Below are 21964 nucleotides of genomic sequence, written 5' to 3'. Positions count from 1 at the left end.
GCACGTACTGAAGTTCAGGTGCAGCTCTACAAAGTTTGGACTTATCCAGGTGCATCTGGCTTGGGTCTGGCTGCTGTGCTCAGCTCCTTCCCACTGCTGCCCTTAAGGGTGAACCTGTTGTGCCCCAGTGGCGACATGTTCTGCTCCTGGACTAGTGGGTTGGATCTATCCTCTACATTCTCTGCAGGGATTGCAGCTGCAGGATTACACCTCAGGCGTGTATGCCGGACCTGAGCTGTGCCTGGAGGGGGCAAGGTGAAGTAGGGGGAAGATGAAGCTCTCCGCACACACTCACAGGACCTGGGCTAGGACTGGGTCTGGGGGCTCCCGGAACTCGGCAGAAAGTCCTGCTGGGCAGGCGGGGTGGGGGAGGCACTGCGGAGTGGTGGGCGGCAGCCCAAGGGGCTGGGAGAGGGTCCTGCGCATGCTGCGCATCAGCTGGGACTGGTCCAAGCGGCTCAGGGTAGCAGGAAGCTCTCCGCACACTCACCGGACCTGGGCTAGGACTGAGTCTGATCTCCTGTTTTCTGATTGAAACCTTTTTCATAGATTCTTAAATCTTTGCTAAATTGCCATTCATGTTTTGTATCATTATTTTAGCTCATCTGCCTTTAGTAATGTCTTCTGAAAGCTCCTGGATCACTTTAGTTGTTACTTTCATTATCTATTTAGTTGTGTCATCTGTGATCTTGCTAAATATCTCTTAGATCTGTTTTTCTAACCTTTTCTGTTATCCTTTTAAGTAATTTGGGTGTATGGCTTATGTTCCTCTATTTTTTGAAGCTCCTTGGATTGACCTCAGGGGAGTTAATACTATTGGAAGGCATTTTGTTCCCTTGTCTTTTCATGTTTCTGATGTGTTTTGTTTTGATTTGTCCTGAGGTTAGTGAATACTTACAGGATTAAGACTTTATTGATGGCATAGCTGTCTCTTCAATTAGTTGCATTTCAGTGACGTACATGGGGCATGATTAGCTATAATTCTTTGCCTCAGTCCCAAGAGCCATCCACCTTAGGAGCAGAGGATGCATTGCATTTGGCCTGACATAGAGGTCTTTGGAAATGTACTCTAATATTGTTAATGTCATAAAGGTAGTCTGAGTGTTGGTTTATGGACAAATGGCAACAAGTAGGTGACCCTGTTAATCTCAAGCAAATTATCTACAGTAGTATCATCCAAGACAAACTGGATATTAAAAAGCAGTAAAAACCAATATTGTACCACCCTTAACCTTAGAAAATAAATCTACAATTATGTATAAACATTAAAAACCCAATTATTGACTTCCAGCTAATATGAACTAAATGTGACTGCTATATTTTTGCTAATTGTAGAGAATTCAAGAGTAATTTTATAGAGCTCAATTTGTAAAGATAAATATAGCTTTATTGTTATACTGTTAAAGATACAAGAGGAGACAGAAGTGGAGGAAAACAAGAGGAAAAATTTGAAGCCCTAAACTCTATGATATAAGAAGTAGAGAAGTGTTAAAAAGGATCCTATAGGAAGTGAAATATTTATAGAATTAGGTAAATATAAGGGAAAAATCTGAAGAAAAAGAAATTATAAAAGAAAAAGGAAGAAAATATCTGATTAAAAATAGAGAAAAATTAAAGAGAGAAATAGGAAATAATAAAAAGAGATAAGAACTGTGGAGAAAGGACAAAGGAAAATTTCCCAAACCCAAACTTCAGTTAATAGGTAAAGAAGAAAGGAGGAAAGGAAAGAGGAAAAAAGAACAAAAATAAAATGAAACAAAAATATACAAAAAAAAAAAAAAACACCCCTCTGATATTTGAAAGTGGATTTTCTTCTAGAATCTATGGTTTTGGCATAATATCCAACTCAGGATGTGTCCCTGCCCATACTGGCAGGTTAACAGAGACAATCAGACCCCTGGCACCACCAAGCAGTAGAATAAGGATGAGACTGTTGATGTCACAATATTCACATCCGGAAAAATTCAGGCTGAGCCTGGCTTCTAGCCATGTAGACAGAGCCTGTGTCCTTTAGCTAAAACTCCTCCTGGGACTTTTTTCTATCCTACTTTCTGACCATAGATGTCTGCTGTAGCATCTCTTACCCAGTCATTGTGAAACTGTCAACTGGGATCCCTGAAGTGAAGCAAACCCATAGTTACTCTGAGACCTAGTTGTAGTCAACCCTTCCCCAGAATGGCATCCATGCAAGTGCTTTCTCTAGGGTTGTGGAGGGTGCTTGGACTGGATTCACTCGTGCAGCTGTTGCCTGTCAAAGGAGTCTTATAGGAGCAGAATCCTCCACTCTTTTCAGAGCAGAACACCTGCCAGTATATTCTGCCTCAGTGCTTCTCTTTGAAGCCCTCTGTAGTCCCATTCAGTTTGTTTCTATAGATTTGGTCTTGCTTTCCTCCGAGCTGGGGAGAAAGTATGGACTGTCTCTTCCCCTTCTTTGTGTTCTTTTCTTTTTTCTTCAATCTCTCTACAGGCTTTAATTTTCTTGTCAGATCCTTTCTGGTTCCTGGGGATAGACATGTCTTGTTTTTCTTCCCCAAGTAGTGTTTATAACCTTTAAAGATATCTAGGAGAGCTTCCTCTGCGTTTGTACTATGAGAGGACATAGAGAAAAGACAGCAGTTGGTATGAACCACGAAGCAGGCTCTCACGAGGCCATGTGTCCCCTGATGTTTTGTCCTTGGACTTCCAAGTTCCAGGACTTTGAGGTATAAGTTTGTACTGTTTATATAAGCCATCCAATTTATGATACTTTGTTATAGCAACTTGAATGGACCAAGATACACATTAGTTTTTATTAACTTGATACAATTTATGAAAGTATTCATTATCCTATGTATATGTATATGTATCAGTGACTCTCAGTAGTTACTGTTATTACACACACACACACACACACACACACACACACAGAGCATTCATCTGCTTGTGTGTCCTCACTCATTTGTAGAAAATTTGTTTTGTAGTTTTTCTCTAACATAATATTTGTATATTTTTAGAAATATGTGTGATGTTTTGATTCATTAAGTAGTGATAACATCAGGATAATTAGTATATTCATGATCTTAAACTTCTATTATTTGTTTATGGTAACATTCAGATTCATATATATTACTAATTATAGTAATACTATTAATTATAAGCATCCTACTGTGCCATAAAACACCTCACACAGGATGCATGTATACTTGATTGACTACCCCACAACCACTCTTCTCTCAATTTCTATGAGCTCAGCTTTTCTAGATTCTACTTATTTGGTGAGACTTTGTCTTTTCATGCTTGACTTATTTCACTTGACATATTGTCCTCAAGTTATATATATGTTGTTATAAATAACAAAATTTAATGCTTTTCATGGATGAATAATATTCCATTGCATGTATATTCCACATTTTCATTATCTACTTTCTGCTGATGGACATTTAGGTTGATTCCATATTCCATATACTATGAATAGTACTCCAGTAAACATGTAGGTTCAGATGTTCTTTTTTAACATGTTGATTTTATTTCCTTTGGGCATATATTCAACTGTGAAAACGCTGGATTATATAGTAGTTGTACCTTTAGTTTTTTGAGACATCTCCATAGTGTTCTTTCTAATAGCTGAATTAATTTATATTACTGCTACCAATGCACAGGCATTTCTTTTTTCATGTCCTTGTCAATAATTGTTATTTATTTCCTTTGTCATAATAATCATTTTCACTGGGGTGAGGTTACCTCAGTGCATTTTTGATTTACATTTCACTGATCAAAAATATTGAGCATTTTCACCTACAGTGGTCCCTCACCTATTGCAGAGGTTACATTCCATACACCCTACAATAAGTGAAAATCAGCAAAGTAAACCCTTCCCACTCTTATAAAACCTTCCCCATACTTTTAAAAACACTTCTAATGTTCTTATCCATTTTCTAAACTCGTAAACCTATGTAATTTTAACAACATACATATACTGTATGATACTGCAAAATCTCAAAGTATAGAAAAAAATCCACAATAAATAATTTAGATTAATATTTTTTCAAAACCCATGAAACAGTCTGTGAAAGTCAAACCACAAAATAACAAAGAACTACTGTACCTGTTAAACATTCATGTTCCTTAAACTATAATTATTCAGATATATATTCCATTTTAGTAATTTGTTTTTTTACTACTGAATTGACTTCCTTATATATTCTGAATGTTAATGTCTTGTCAAATATGTAGTTTACAAATACCTTCTCACTTTCTGTAGTTTTCTCTTTGCTGTGTTGATAGTTTTCTTTGCCCAATAGTAATTACCAGTTCTCTAAATAGTCCTTAATTTATTCAAGTTGGCAACTAAAATTCACCATCCCATACACTCTGTACCTGGTTTCTCATTATTTTCAAATGTTATTAGTATGCTGTGTTTAAGAAAATAGCTGATGAATACAAGTAAGCTACTGCTTTACCTTTAGAGACATTACCAAACACTGAGAATTTACACAAAATATTGTGGAATTAAGTAGTGGCAGTGGTTGTAGAACCTTGTGAAGATACTAAACTCCATTGAATTTTATGCTTTAATAACTGGTATTTCAAAAACAGGAGTAGAAGCTGCACATCGACATATTCAGAGTAAAAGATAAACATGAAAGGCCCACACATACAAAGAGCAAAAGTAAAGCTAAGAAAACTATCTCCCATATGCTGCTAAGATTTTTATAGTCTTTAAGTATATGTGAACTAGTGCTTTTTAATACCATGGTTGCATATTCACTATAAAATTAAAAAGTATATAATGTCTTTATATTTTCCTTTTCAAATCTATATAACTAAAATACTCAGCATGTGGTTAATTTCAGACAAATAAGCCAGGGAATACTGTCACTTATATAATTGCTTGGTGTGAAAATTTTTATAAAAATATGCACATTTTTGATGCTTATTTTATAAGACTTTAATAATTCATGCAGTATACATAAAATTTGATAGCTACTATCACATCCTTGGTTTTGCAAATAAAAAGGAAGATATCTTTTAAACATTTTAAAACTTTTATTTATTTGATAGAAGATCTCACTGAACAGCTCAGACTCATAGTGATACTACAAGGCATGTACCACCACACCCAGTTTCAGTGACCAGCTTGATGTGGGACTAGCACAGCATGTGGTATGGGGAATGGAACCCTGGTCTTTGCCTTTGCCTGGCAGGCACTTATATTGCCGAGCTAGCTCCCCGGCCCAAGGAAGATATTTTTAAATAGTGACAATTGACATAAAATGTTATGAAACATTTTATTTCCAATACCCAGAATCAGTGGTAGACAGCAGGGTAAGTGAAAGTCACACTTTTTCATTAAAAGTACATATATACTCTGAACAAAGCCCAAACCAGCAGCAGTATATTCTTTCAACCTTACTGGACAATAATTTCTATTCTAATTAATTATTTTTAGTAATAAGCAAACCAAAGCAATTTACAGGACTTTATCAATCTATAACTATGCTTTGGCAAGTGTTCCTTAAGAATGCCATTTTTTAGTTCTTGCTGAACTAAAAGTTACTATTTTCATAGTTACTCACTTTATTAAGCTTGACCTTTCATTTTTCACATGAAATGATTGTTATTTTGACTTAATATTCATATCTACTAGGACAGCAAATAGTCAGTGTAGTGTTGCATTTCTCCCACTCTATATGAGACAAACTTAATTTTAATGGAATTTAAAATAAAAATGACATCAAATGCTCTTAGAATTTTCAGTTCTATATGTACAGTATATCCATTAGGTCACTGGTTCATTAGTTCATAGAGAGGGGCTCTAAAGGGATTAATTAAGCTGCATAAAGAATAAATAGTCTGACTAAAACTAAATTTTGATAGCCTTGCTATTGTGAGGATTGCCTTAATCACAAATATTTAGAGGAGTGGGGAAAATAGCTTATAGGATTAAATATTGAGAAACTTCTCAACCTTTTGGGTTACACCACTCCAGAGTTCATTTGAAGACCCAGAAATGCTGTTTTTTCTTTACTAAAAGTTACAGGGATTTGATCTGTTTCATTTGTAGCTGTTAGTTAACACATACTCAACCTTTGGATGACATTTTATTTTCTTCTTTAACCATAATCCATGTGTTGAGGCCAGGACAGGTAAATACGTTTTGACAAATATTCCTAAATTAACTTTAAAGCTATATTTTTGTCTTACAAAGTGATTGATGTAAAAAAAAATCCAAATCATAATTTCCAATCTGTCATAATTGACTTATTAATGAAAAGTTTTTATTAATTGAGTATTTGTATTAAGTAGTCCCGTATTAGTCACCAATTTTCAATTAGAATGTAAAATATGAAACTAAAAATATATAGAAGGTAATTTAATCCTTCCAAGATACTTCAGAAGCCACCTCTGGGTCTTACAGTAGTACTTCTTATTTAAAATGAAGTCATGTAACATCTAAAAGAATGATAAAACAGATTGATCTCTGAATTGATATTATGGTGTATGTAGATGTGGATTTTTGAAGTGTATGCTGCATATTGTTTCTTTATTATCCTTTCCTCTAAAAAGCAACGTGCTAACTGGGATATACTTTGTATTCTATCTGTGTGAGAATTTATCTAAATTATATCCTACATTATATTTTTTCCTGTAAATTATCTTACTTGGTATTATAGTTGAAGAGATTATTAATATTTCTAATTCATTAAAAACTTATTATATACTTTGGTAGACTACCTGCTACATGTATAGGGCTCAAATAACCTCTGTTTTCTGTAAATTCTCATACTTTTTGGTTTCATGTTCCCTTATTTAACATTTTTTAAAACCATAAAATATTATAAATATTTACCAAAATAAAAATTAAAATTGAAGTATTTATTAACTTATGTAATTATAATAAACCATTGTATATAGTATATTTGTGAAAAATAAATATTAAGAAAATGATACATTTTTGCAAAACTCATTAATATTTAGTTTGATAGAAATCACATGTATTTCTAGTTCTGTTTATTTAATTTGTTGCCACATGTTTAAAGCATTATGTAAGATATTTGAAGAAAATCCAGTGAAATATTATCAGACAAGAGAATAGTATAAGAATTTTCTAATTAATTGGGGTATCTTTTTACTACAGAAAATTAACAAGCGAAAGATTTTTTAAGAGTAGTTTCAATGTAGAATCTGATGCTTAATATTTAAATACTTTATTATAACGCCCATTTGTCTTTGTGCTTTGAGTGCTTTGATCTTGATATATTATGTACTGAACAGTGAAAAAATACTAGTTTACTAAGGTATGCAGCTTTTCTAAATGTTCAAGCATCTCGTTATGCAGTATCCAAAAAATTGTCATTACCACTAGCAGTTTCTTCAGAAGATTCCTGAAGTATTGGGAAGCTAAAAAGCAAATAAAAATTTTCTAAAATCCTGACCTTTGCTTGAAAGCTCCAATTTTATCATTTTGATTGGCAACAATACTGTGTGTTGTTTCCCTGTAAGTGACAGATTTTCCTTGTTCTTTTTTGTGAACATGTCTGCCAAATAACAGAGTCTGAATAATGTTTGAAAATTATTCTTTTAAGTAAAACAGTGTTCTATGAAAAATGCAGCTAGTGCAGCTCATAATTCAATAACACATGTGTTTTTTCATAGAATAACCTTTTTGCTTCGGTATGTAACAGAAATGCCTTTTATGTTCATACCATTTCTGTCACAGTCAATATTTTAAAACATATTCAAGGGTGAAGGCTTGATATTCCAAATTCATCAAGGATGTTCACAATGGAAACTAAGGTTTTATTTTCCTACAAACAAAACAAAACACCTAACATTATTTCCCTTGCAAGTACATGGTGAGGAATACAAGAAATCACTTTTTTTGGACCACTGCTTTTATTTCTGCTAAAGCACTAACAGTTTAACCCAGTATTGGTTTTGTACCATAAGAACAATTATTAACACAGTGAAATGGAAGAATAATATTTTAATATTATTAGTGAGAATACTTCTGTCCTTCTGTATCCCCTTTGAGGGTCTGTTACTCCCAGGCTTCTGTGGATCACACTTTGAGAATCATTTTCCTAAAGGATCCTTTTCACTCCTTAAGAAGTTCCCTCTCACAATTATCGTCTTTCTTTATTTTGTGCCAGAGAACTATGGCTTAATAAACTCACAGAAAGATATTGCAGTCATATGTCCCCTCCTCAGAGTGCCTCTGTATAACAAGAGGCCTAATTAGAAAGGATAGTACATGTTATAGTCATACATTTCTACATAATTTGTTGAGAACATACTCTATATAAGATACTTTGATATTTAGAATTGAGGGTAGTATTTATCCCATAATCAGTATTCATAATCAGGGTCTACTGGTGTAGCATCAATTTTGGACTACTCAATTTACCAAATTTAATATGTGTATGTACATATATTTGAGATGCTCTTAATTACTGTATATGAGACTCTCCTCATTACTGTATATATCTTAACACTCTATTGCTTTTAGTATTTTTTTATTTTGTTTTTGGTTTTTGATACAGAAGCTCACTATGTAGTTCAGGCTGGCCTTGAACTTGACATGTAGCCCAGTCTTTTCTTGAACTCGCTGAAATCCTCCTGCCTCAGCTACCTAAGTGCTAGGATTACAGGCATGTGCCACTACATCCAGTTTAATATTCTGCTGGGACAGAAAGAAAAAATAAGCAAAAATAATAATAACAAGAACTGTGAAGGAAACAGCAGGGACAGACAACATGGAAAACTAATTTGCATAGAATATCCAGTAACATCTTCTTTAGGAACTTGATATGTAAGCTTTTAAGAATGAGGTGAGAGGGCTAACCAGATAGCTCAGCTGATTAAGGCACTTGCTTAGGCAGAAGCAGGGACCCATGTCTTGCCAGCCCCACCCCCAAGGCATGCTGAGACAACTAAAGAGACTGGGTGTGGTGGCTTCGGCCTGTAATCCCAGCACTTCGGAGGCTGAAAACAGGAGAATCACTGTGAGTCTGATCTGAGTCTGATCTGTGTAGTGAGATCCTGTGCTAAATGCATTTTTAAAATGAAATAAAACGGTTTACATACTAAATGCTATGTTAATGAATTTCGTTATGTATTAAGTTACTTAAATTTAGTTGCTTAAAAAAAAATTTACTCAGATTTTGGGGGGTTGGCAGTTAAAGCCAGACTCAGCTATAATTATTTATATCTTTCCCATATGTGTTCTTGGGGCTCGCTTGTTCACTTGCAGCTGACAACCAGTAGCTTCATTCCCTTGTTTGGTGGTTGGCTTGTTAACCTTGCAGTGATCATAAGCAGACTGTGTGTCACTTACTCAGAATGGCTACTGAGCCTTGTTCACATGTTAGTGGACTGAGGATTACCAAGAACCACGTGACAAGGCCATCTCCAATACTTGAGCATTCTTAGGTGTCTACTTGTGTTATATTAACGACTCATTGACCAAAACAGTCATGGCCAGAGCCCATGTTCTGAAGGTAGAAAATAAGCTCATCTTGTGAAGTGAATAAATGTGCCCTATACATATAAAAGCTTTTAATCCATTTTATAATTGCCTCTTGGAGTTAGAGGTTACTTTTGTGTTGTTGTGGTCTTTTGTATTTTGTGATGTGCTGTATCACACCAAATAAGAACTTTTTAGAACAAAAGCATTATTAAGTGGTATGCTTATTGAGATGAAAGATGACCGGTAAGTGAGTATCTCAACATGGGAGGTAGAAGAAATAAACTGGGCCCTGCATCATACTGTAGATGACTGTGGTAAGGAGTCTGAACTTATTTAAACTATAGAAGTCTTAGGCAGGGGAGAAAATACTGCTGAGATATTAAGGGAGATACATCAGGAAATTAGATTTGATATGCCAGAAGTTGTTAGTGACATGGATAAGAGCATTGTGGGCAGAGGATTAAGAATAGAAGTCAGGTTACAGTGGGTTGAAGAATGGATAAGAAGCAAAGAAGCAGGTAACTTTGCTGTAAAATGGAGTGGAAGAAGAATATAGTATGAACTGAGCAGTTCTTTTTTAATATGCTTATTTCAGTATGAAAGATTCTAGAATGTTTGTCATCTATAATCACAGGAACAGGCTAATTAAGAAAATAATTAGTAAAATTGGGGGAAAAATAAGGATTGACTCAAATAGAAGTAAATTTTACCAAGGTATCTTTAAGTACTTTTTAATAAACGATGAAAAAACTAGCCTCAGGTATTTTAAAACTTTGTATTATATAGATTACTCTTCCTAAATTTATCTGCAGGTGCAATATAACTCCAATGAAAATTTCAATTTTTTAATAAAATTGACAAGGTAATTCTAAATTTTTTTATGTAGTCTCCACAAAGGACAGATATGGCCAAGACACACTTGTAAAGTAACAATAAGATAAAGGACTTCCTACAATAAATGTATTTTTTTAATTTAATTTTATTTTTTACTTAACTTTATTGAGAAAGAAATCACAATGAGACATTTTCAAAACAGATTACTGGGACAGTTACAATATTTAATACATTGCATATTGCATATTGTTGTCTTCATAATAGTTATTCATAGTACAAGATGCAGAGACCAAAACTCAGGAAGAGACCATAGCACAAGATGAAGACATGATATCCTGTCCAAACACTCTTAATACAAATCTTCTTCTCATTGAATTAAGAGAAAGTACCTGTATATCTATCCTTACTATTTTTTATATACAGATACAAAATGGCCCTTCAATAATATCCCTTTTTTTGTTTAGTTTTGTCAGAGATGGGTATTCTATGGTCATTTAAAATTGTAGGTGCATGAATTCAGCAAAATAATCCAATATAGTCCAGTAGTCCATAGTAGTAGTGGATTATCTGCAGAGCTGACAATGTCAGAAGTTGTTGACTTGAGCCTTTTACAGCTCAGCATATTAATATTGCTTTACTTTTTATGCCTCATTTTTATACTTTTCTGCTGGATGGTTAAAACCAAGGAAAGCAAGACCTATATAACAAGAAATGTAACTTTTGTATCTGATAAGGTCAGTCAAGGATTTATCCTGTAACCCTGTACTGCAGTTTGTAAATCCTTTGTCATTGTCAGTCATGTGGATGAGTCACAGCCATTGCTTGACCAATTTGCTCTCTGTGAAAGCCGAGAGAATGTTTTCTCTCCATGTGACTCTCCTTAGGCACATCCAACATCATCGATCACTTTCCTCTGTGGCTTCTTAATCTCCTTTATCAGAAAATTTAGGACACCACTGAGTTACAGGATGTTACAGTATAGGTTCTCTTATGTCCTGAGTTCTCACTGACCTTGAAGGGCTAGGGCCACCATGTTGGCTATCCTTGTAGCCCTTCTTTTTTAATTTTTTGTCTGCAAATTAAAGTTGTTAACCCTCCAGAAGAGAAACTTAATCATATTACCTTATAACATAGACAGTTGAGTTTAACAACACTATCTGTCTGAATATTAAACGCCTTAGACTTAACATGGAAAAGGTATTTTCCAACAATCGTTGATATGCTAAACCTTAAAGCCCTGTAGAATGTGAATGTGAAAAAAATAAATAAATAAAAATACACAATTACACATTTTTACACAGAAATTTAGAAATCTAACCATATATAACATTGTAGCAGGACAGTCGTATGACATTTTTTTCTTGTCTCTTGTTTTCATGTGTTACCTTTTTTTTTCTTTTATAATATTTACTTGAGAGAGAGTATAGTAGTAATTGAAATGATATTAGAAGCAGCATACATTTAGAAGACCAGAATGACATGCATCCCAAGCATGGCCCTAGTGTTTCACATTGCTATCCTCAGTGCAGTTGCTTAGTTTACAGGTGTGAGCATATACAGTCAGAGTGAGAATCCTACCAGTTAACTGCTAGTTTCAAAAACCTGATGGAGATTCTTAGGATCATTGCCTTAATCATCTTGTGTGTATAAATGTATGGTTTTGACCCTGCCATGTTTCCTAGGTTGTCTCCTTACCCTCTCTTCATTGTTTAATCCTTAAGTTCTCACTTTCCATTTAATTGTGTTATACCTTTCAATTTTTATTTCTTCTTTGAGTTCTTACACTAGGGAGTCTATACAGTATTTACACATGTGGGTCTGGTTTATTTCACTTATGAGTATATCTTCAAGTGGCATCCATTTATATATGAAGGCTTTGAATTTATCATTCTGTATAGCTGAGTAATAGTCATTCTGTACTAAATGTTGAGGCTTACTAAAAAGCTCAAGAGAGTATGATTATGGTATACAAAAGACAATAAACTAATGGAGCAGTACAAAATCCCTAAAGCAGGCTCATGCATGTATGCCTCTTAATGATAAAGTAGCACTATAGAGCAGTTCATGAAAGGGAAGCCTTACAGTATAAGCTTCACAATTAATAACTACATAAAGAAGAACAGTGGGATGATATTATAGCTAAGTACTAAATCACTTACCTAGCATGCAGGAGGCTGGGTTTAATTTCTAACACTGCAAACAAGGAAAACATGAAATTTATAAGATATACTATACATGAAAGTTAACTTTTAGTATTTTATAGGATTATGAAATGTTATAAAATGCAAAATAATGCTATCATTAAAACCCTGGAAAAGGATAAAAGTTTTTAAATTAAAAAAACAAAAAGCAATAACTATGAAAGAAAAGTGTAATTTAATGTTAAGTTAAAATTAAGAACTTTATGGAGTTGAATTTCAGTGTTGTTTTAATTTGCATCTTTCAAATGACCAATGATATTAAATATATTTTCACTTATTTTTTCTTTGTGTTTCTTTATCTGAAAAGTGTGTATTCATCTCAGGTACCCATTTTTGGGTTGGGTCTTTAAATAAATAGACCAATAACAAATGCTGGCAAGGCTGTGGGAGGAAGGGGAGCTTTCTCCACTGTTGGAAATCAGTATGGAGATACTTCAAAAAACTAAAACTAGATATTCCTTATGACCCAGCTATTCCCCTCCTCGGTAGTTTCTCCCAAGAGTTAAGAACATCATACCACAGTGATAGATGCACTCTCACATTGTACTTGCTACTTTCTGAAGCAGTTCTGGAAGCTCTTTTTTGTCAGTCCCTTCAGTGAATACTGCTGCCAGGTGTCATACAATAGAAAGGTAGGCTGTGAAGACATTATAGTGTGTCCTGTTGCACCTTATTTACAATATCTGATACCATATAATTCTGACTTTCTCCAAAGTCAAAATGTCCATAAAAGGTAAACATTTTGAATCCAATCAGAATATTAAGGTGGCCATAATTATCCTTGAGTGTCTTTGCCCTGTTTACCTCCTGCTATTCCCTTGGCTTTGCCTAGTTCTTTACTTTGAGGTAGAAAAAGAGACAAAGCTTTGAAAAGGAAATGTCCCAGCGACAGCATAAGGATGAAGTTAAACACCCCCCTGTTGTCACCTTTTCATTATGGGCAGATACACATTATAATTGTGCGACCTTGTGACAATCAGTTTGTTTGCCTTGTAGGTTTGGAATGAATAAAGACTGTATAATCCTGGGGCTGGTACATATAGTGTTTAATTAGTGCTTGTTAAATAGGTACAAGAATACTTAATGTGTTTAGCTGTATTTTACCATTTAACATGTAAAAATACTAAAGAATAATGAAATTTCTGGGGTTTTCATATATATGTATTTTTTTTCAGTTTCTTCTCACTTTCAAAAGTAGCATTGTGTCACTTTGAATATGTCACAGAAACATGTTTCTCAAATATTTTCATTTTTATAAAACTTAAAATCATTCTCAAGAAAACCAGTATTGCACTAAGAAAAACTTTTTTCTTTTTTGCAGAATTTGAATGATGAGATGAGTACAGATGATGACAATGAATATGCAGAGGAAAAGGATAGCTACATATGCGCAGTATGTCTGGATGTTTATTTCAACCCTTACATGTGCTACCCTTGCCATCACATCTTCTGTGAGCCCTGCTTACGGACCCTGGCCAAAGACAATCCTGCAGATACTCCCTGCCCACTGTGCCGGACAGTTATTTCTAGAGTGTTTTTCCAGACAGGTAATTTTCTTTTCATTAACATAATTATCTAGTTTATCTGAATATTTCTTTATTCTATATCTAAAATTTATTTTACAGATTATTATGAAAAAGTTATTGAAATACATATGAAGTATAATTTGTTATGCTCCAGGTTAGAAAGCAGTTCTAACATAACTCATAGAATTGTGTTCGATTGAGAGGTGAGAGTAAATCTTTATCTCTAATTCCCTAACTCTGCATTCAGATCCTTTTTGAAACATCCTAAGTAGTTTTTTTCAGTCTTTACATGGACATCCCCACTATCAAGGAAATTTCATATGAAGCAACGCTGTTGATTATTTTTTGTGTCTGCTTACCACTGCTACTCATCCTGTGTCCCTTTTTATTTCCTTTGAAGTCACAGAGAATACATCTGGAAATATCTGAGGGTAATATTAAGCCTTTCACCTGAACTTCCGATCTGCTCAGCTTTTCTAATGTTATTGGAGTCTTTCTTTTTTAACAACAATGAAAAATTAACATTCGAGCAGGAAATTGTTTACTTGATTTTTTTTGTGACAATAGAATATAACCAATATTTTGAACATATTAATGATAATAAAAACTAAGGAGTGTAAAACAGAGAAGTAGAATAAAATGATGGAGTCCACTACTATGTGTTAATATTAGGGGGAAGTTTTTTTGTCTCCATATTCTTACCTCAGACACACAGAAGCCAAATAGGGACCAAAGTGTGCACTTCACTAATAGTAAGAATGAAAATAATAAATGCACAGTTTTCTTTGTTGAAAGAAATCCAACGACCCACCTGCATAGGAACGTCAGATAAGTAAAGGATAAGCTCTAGGTATCCTTACCCAACAATCTGCATAAAAGCTTGCAAACGTGTTTTACAAGTTCAATGACCAAACAGCAAAAGAAAGGAAAAGTACCTTCTCTGATCTGCTTAGTCTGTGATGACTTCTGAACAAATCACTGTACTGAACTTTAGCATGCCCAGAGACAAAATAGTGTGCTGGACACAATGACTCTACTCAGTTCAGGAATGTGGGTAGGACAACAGGACCAGTCTTACCAGGTTATCAGTTATCCACAGGAAGAGCAAGTAAGGGAAAGAGATATGAAGCACTTCCATAAGAGGGCAAAAAATACCTGGAAATTCCTCGTCATTGGCCTGTGGGGAGAATGTTGAGGTGGGAAAAATGAATTTCGAATACCAGATCTCTAACAAGGTGCTTTAGGATAAATGAAAGAACATAGTGACACCTCTTCTCAGTGTTATCTTACCAATTATAAAAGAAAACATTTGTTGAAGTCTTGGTGGGGTTTTTATATTATATTTCTAGAGTGGTTTTTACTTTTTTCTAATTAAACATTTTATTCCTGTCTTTATAGTATATGTTTGCAATAATAAATACATTCATTATTGGGAATTGGTACATATAGTTGGAAGCAACTAGTGGTATACAGACATAGTGTCTCTGTCTTCTAGAATTGCATTTAATACTGTGAGGGATTAGAATATCTCTTTTCCTTTAGTTTAATACTCACTGAAGTCTCACCTAGTTTATTTATCAAAATAACAATTTTATACTTTTTCCTTTATTTTATAAGTAGTACTTCTAAAATAGATCATATTGGGATTATGTATAGTCCTTTCGATGGAGAATCTATTTTGGTACATATTGTCACAATATGCTGATACAATAATGGGGTTATCCTGCTTACTTATTAATACCCTACTTCAAAAATATTTGAGATTATTTTCAAAATGCATTAAGTAAAATTGCAAGCAAGGGAATTATAAATTGAAATGAAATATAAAGGCTAGGTGGATAGATACATAAACTGTGTTGCTCTATATGTAACTATAATTAGATAAAATTTGTGTTCAAGAATACCTAAGCCAAAATAAAAAATAACTATATAATTAAATGATTTTCATGAACCATTAAAAGAAATATACCAGTTCCTCAGGATAAGCAAAGAATATGCTGGCACTTAGGAGATTTTTCCCTATGGCATATTCAGAGATAGAATGTACAGTACTGTGCCATCAAAAACATCCTCAGAGCAAATGCAATATCAGGTTTTCAGACATTGTTTATTGTATTCTTGAATAAAAACTTAGGAAACATCTAACTATAAATTAGGAAAAATGTTGCTGTTAGCCAAAATAAGATAACTGTCTTGTAAAAGTAACTTTAAAATTATGTAAGTGAATTATAAGCTTAAAATCACCAATTTTTCTATTATTTAAATATACATTTAATGAGTTTCCTTCCAGACATTTTTAATACATGTTAAACTTTTATTGTTACCAAAAATGTTCTGATTATACTATATATTTTCTCTTTAAGTCACTTCACTTACCTTACAGTTCTTGTGCAGAAGTGTTTTTGTTTTGTTTTGTTTCTTTTTCACTGGCTCAGGATGCCTTCAGGGCAGGTCTGGTATGGCTTGAGCATTTGGGGATCGAACCATAGCAACCTGAGACTGACTGCTGTGTTTATACAGTCACTTAAACAACTGAGCTAATGGCAGGTCCCCAAAATTTATGTTACTTTTTTTTTTTTTTTTTTTTGCGGTACAGGGGATTGAACTCAGAACCCTGTGCTTGCCAGGCAAGCTCTTATTCTACTGAGCTATCTCCCCAGGCCCAGTTCTTGTGATTATATCATGTTTTATTTAACCAATCTACTTTTATGGGACGTTTAGTTATCATAAATTTATTTACTGACATATGTAGATAAATATTTGAACATAATCATAGTGCTTCTTTGAATTAATTTCCAGAGATAGAATAGTAGTTAGTCCATGTAATAAGGATATATACAAGATGTGATCATAAACTGCATTGAATATTTGAATTGTTTAAAACTACATTAGAAGACATGCCATTAATTTCCCTCAAAATATTCTATCTTCCTTTGCATATCTGTCACCTTGTTCTCACCACTTTATGAAGCAGTTCTGGAAGTCTTTTTTGTGAATGCTTGTAGTTATATGGTCACAGCTGCCGCCTTGTCCTCAATGAATGACATATTTCCCTTTGATGATCACTTTGATTTGGGGGAAGAACTGGAGGTCACGTGGTATCAGGAAACAGTGAATAAGGTGGATGAGAACAAACTATGTTTCCTCATTCTGTGGGATGGACCTTCGCAGCAACTTAGCTGTGTTTTTTATTATATCTCCTAACAATATGAAAAGGTACTTCCATAATTTCTTCAGAAAGTGGCAAAAACAATGGGATATGTATGTTCAAAGGATTGAAATCTATTTTGAAGGGGGCTAATGGCAACACCTGTTTTACTGGAATACATTTTTTTAAAAGTCAACACACACTGTAGTTTTTGGTCAGCCCTCGCGTGTATTGCAAAATGACACTTGTGAATTATTGTAAGTGGTGATGTATAAGTGCTTGTTTACTCCACATTCTTAGCCATCCCAATTTTCCTTTTTAAGTCCCTGACCATGAGAAGATTTTATATTTAGTGTCAAGTTTTCTCATATATGGAAACAGTGTTCCCTTTCTGTTAATTTTACTTAAGGTATTGTATAAATATGCAGAATTTCAATATTTTGCTAAAGTCTCTGTAGTAATTTTCTTATCAATTGCAATGTCAAGTATTAAAAGATCTTACCTACTGCAGAATTGTGTATTCTCTTTACCCATATTTCTTTTCTATATTGTCCTGATTTGCCTACAGTTAACTTCAGTCTATTTGTTGTGGTAGGTGGTTAGCTTAAGACTTAAGTACTTTCTTCTGTTCCTTTAACTTGCATCCCAGGAACATTCATTTAAAAATCTATTCTTTTGGGGCCAGCCTGATAGCTTAGCGGACTAAAGTGCCTGCTTAGCCAGAGCTCAGCAGCTGGGTTTGATCCCTGGCTTGCCATGCAGGCCCCACCCCTGGGGCATGCTGAGACTGGCAGTTGAGACTAGGCATGGTGGCATGGGTCTATAATCCCAGCACTGGGGAGGCTGAAAACAGGAGAATCACTACGAGTCTGATCTATGTAGTGAGACCCTGTAGACCCTGTCCTAAATACAAAAATAATAATAATAATAATAATAATAAATAATAGAATAAAAATCTATTCTTTCTATGCCAATCAAATTGTCTTCCTTTGAAAAGCAATAATAAAATTACTAAAATGTGTGTTTCTTGGCAAATTTTCTCTTTATTCTTCTTTCTGTTTTGACCTATATCATTTCTTTTATCATTTATATTTTTGTTAGCATTTATGTTTTAACAACTCACAAATGAATTAAACTTAAGTCAATTTGAGTATAATTGCCATTTTAATGGATATTTTATATTATTGGATGATTATGGTTTACTGTTTTTCTGTAAAGTTCCATAATTTCCTTCATAAATGATCACATTTATTTTTAGCTTTATGCCTAGATTATTTTGTTCCTGATAGTGTAAATGAGGCTTTCCCAATGCCCTTCTGATTTCTACTGCTTTGGGGAAACTTTGTTTTCCAATCTTAGATTCTTCTGCTACAGTTCATCTTGCTGAACATTGAAAGTTATTTATTGAATGAATTAACCATCTCAACTACCTAGTATCAGCACTCAGTTGTATGCAAATGAGAGCTTTGTCCAAGGTTAAAGTGGTGAAATTGTCCTTTTGCCTATGAACTAAAGAAATTTCTGCAATGAAGAAAAGGGTCCATTGTGACATTATTATTATAACTTACTGGGTAGAAATACAATAAAAGTGATCCCAGATTTAGTCTATACAGTAGCAAAATAATGATTTTTAAACCTGAACAGTGACATTCACTAATTATGTGATCTTAAATTCCTTAATATCTCTAGTTGTTATCTTCATATAGTAATTAATACTGTTAAAAGTTGAAGTGTAATAAGAAATGTAGAAGAAAGGATAGAGACACTAATATCTTTTTTAATAATAAATTCAAAATGTACTTTTGGAAGTTCGTAGAAAGAAAATCAAATATATAGTGGGCCCTGGTGGTTGCTAACTAGCATCTGTAACCTTGTTCTTTCTTTCCAACACAACCCTTAATGTTTTACCCTCCCCACACAGACCAGGTGTTTCTGGACCCCATCTTTTCTTTGATAAATTATACTTTTTCCAGTGATTCATTCATAAATGGGTTTGTGGTCAAGTTCTAGAGAGTGAGAAGAAAAGAGAGACTGTCTTTTACAACATACAGTGGAAAAGCCATTTTTTCCTTTGCCCATGAATATGAAACTGCTGAACAATGACATTTGCCAACAGACATGTTATGAACAAGCAAAGAACTAGCCTAATGCCTACTGCCTTGCCACCCATCCTAGGCCCACAGGAGACTGCTCACAGGCAGTCCCAGTCCTAGCATTAGAGTCTCCATCTTACACCTTGCAACAGTGCTAGGCACAGTCTCTGCATGGCTCATCAGCCTAGTTCTCCTCCTGGCTTTCAGCACTGTAAAGGTCTGCCTATTTTGCCTGAGGCCTACATTGTCCCACATCAATCCCAGGCACACCTGGGTCTGTATTGGGTACAGTAGGTGCCTCCTTCTGATGTTTTGAGTTGATTCCTTGAGCAATGGAATACACATCAGATACTCAGCTTTGGACTCCAGCCTGTTGGAATCCACATTTTATGAAAGAAAATATTTGTAACAGGACTTTAGGGAAGATGTTGGCGTGATAAGGAGCAACAAATCTCTGAGATTTGGAACCCTTGCACTAGAAAATAACAACTTGGGAAAGAAAAGGGGAGGTAGATCCCTGGGACTCAGGAAGGATCTAATGGGGAAATTGGAGTGTTATGGTTTGTGTATAGGTGTCCCCCCAAAAGCCTCATGCTATCTTGGGGCAGCTTCCAGTTTGTGATTGATTGCTTTGGGTGTGGATGCTGCACCTTCCCTGAGGCAGGTAATTTGCATTACAATGTAAGGAGGGGAGAAAAGCTAGCTGCTTGAGCTGCTGCTACTCCTCCCTTTGCTCTCTTGCTCTTGATTCTCAACATAAATTGGCTAAAAGCCCCCAATAACAGCCATGCCACTGCCCCAATATTTGGCTGCTTTGAAATATCTTTTGAAAGATTAATCAGTCCGATATACATAAATTCACTCTCAGGCAAAGTCTCGGGGCACGAGCAAAAATGCAAACAACTTTTCTGCGAAGGCGAAATGCAAATGATCTGGAGTCCAACAACCAATGCTGTTCTTCCCAGCAGAAACCCTCCCAAGCCTGGTCTTTACAGGCAGGCTTTCTATCAGCCTTCTGGTCTTCTGAGCTCTGACCAGAATCTCCCCTACAGAAAAGCCAAAGCTGTTCCAGCTCTTCACAAGTAGGCGACCTCTCCAAACCTTTCCTATCTCTTCCTATAAGCGATTCCCAAAAGCTGGTAATCCACATGGTCAGGTTGAGCCTCATTACATTATGTATTGTAATTCATACAATAGAGATATGTGTTATCTCCTTATGTATTTTATCTGTGTACTATATGTTATCTTTTTACTTAAGAACTTATTATGTCAATATACTTTTCTTCTTAAGTACTTATTTTAGCCTCATCCTTAGCTAAACTATTTCCAGATTTGTTGATTTGATATTACAGTTTTTTTATTTCTCCTAATATACTTTAAAATAGATAACCCAGAAAATTATAGATATTGTCAATTTTCCCAAGTTCATTTTACATATTACTAGAGTTTTGCAAGCCAATTTTTGAAATACTGATTTATACATACAGAGATTAGTTTGTAGAAGAACAAGTCTGAAAACACTTAAAAACAATCCCTGTGATGTAGGAGTGGAGGTGGATGGGTGTTGCTATGTTGCCTAGTCTAACCTGTAATCCTTGATCTCAAGTGATGTGATCCTCCTGTCTCAGCCTCCTGAGTTGCTAAGACTATAGGCACGTGCCACTTTTAAGCTCTATTGTACCACTTGATATTTTAAACTATTGATGTATGCTATTTTGACCATTTTAAATTTAATATGAACTAAATAGCATGAATGAGTATACCAGTGGTAAAGGAGGATGAAGACCTGCTTCTTCTCAGGCAGAGTAGAAAATCATGGTTTCTGGGCTGGCCAAATAGTTTAGCGGATTAAAGCACCTGCAAGCAGGTGTAGGGGCCAGAGGTTCATCCCCAGGCTGGCCATACCAGCCCTGCCCCTGGGGCGCCCTGAGATGGCAATTGAGACTGGGCGTGGTGACACAGAAGTACCTACCTGTAATCCCAGCTCTTGGGAGGCTGTAAACAGGCAGCTATAGCTCAGCAGCATAAATGTGTCTGCCTAGCAAGCACAAGGTCCCAAGTTTGATCCCTGGTACTGGAATAAAATAAATAAATAAATAAATAAGAGAAAATCATGGTTTCTGTGAAGCCAATGATAGATGCAGTGATCACCTTTTGAGATCCCACTCATATACCTTATCCGTATTTTCAAAAAATTCTACAGTGTATTTATACCAATAAAAGAGAAACTATATGAAATGTATAACATATTCTGTATCATAGCAAGCGCTCAAGAAATATTGTGGTCAAATCAGGCTTAGTAGTTTGATAGTTTCTTTTGATCTTTTATCCCTTTAATGATGAGTAAACCAATCATTTTTGAGTAAACATTTTGCTGAAATGATTTTTTTCAGTGCTGTAAAGCTAAAAAAGGATAGCAGTGAGCATAAGATAAACATAATTCCCTTAGTCAAAAAGTTTGGATAAATAATCTCATCTAAGAAATTCTTTCTCCTGGGTTTTCTGGTCAAAAATTACATTTAATTGTGAGTATTAAATATTATAGCACCAGATGCTGAAAGGAATTATTGCATTAAAATGAATAAATTTTACACAAGGGCTATCTAGTTAATAAGAATTTCTAAATATTTCATTTCTGCTAAGCATCATTGCTCTCTATAATGACTAAAATATTGTAAAATCCATAACTATTTTGACAAAGTGAGTTTTTTTCT

At 34.7% G+C, this 21964-nt stretch overlaps 1 protein-coding gene across 1 annotated transcript in view; it reads left to right on the top strand.

The window, feature by feature from the left end:
- Rnf180 (ring finger protein 180) overlaps positions 1–17213 on the top strand; it is a 161682-nt gene extending 144469 nt beyond the window's left edge. Inside the window, exons 5-6 of the mRNA XM_023709027.1 lie at positions 13805–14030; positions 17029–17213. Coding sequence (XP_023564795.1) covers positions 13805–14030; positions 17029–17213 — 411 coding nt within the window. The remainder of the gene's footprint in view (positions 1–13804; positions 14031–17028) is intronic.
- Positions 17214–21964: the final 4751 nt, after the last annotated feature.

Source organism: Octodon degus, unplaced genomic scaffold (genome assembly GCF_000260255.1).
Source record: "Octodon degus isolate 3935 unplaced genomic scaffold, OctDeg1.0 scaffold00001, whole genome shotgun sequence".
Classification (NCBI taxonomy): domain Eukaryota; kingdom Metazoa; phylum Chordata; class Mammalia; order Rodentia; family Octodontidae; genus Octodon; species Octodon degus.
This window is presented reverse-complemented; position numbering and strand designations above follow the sequence as displayed.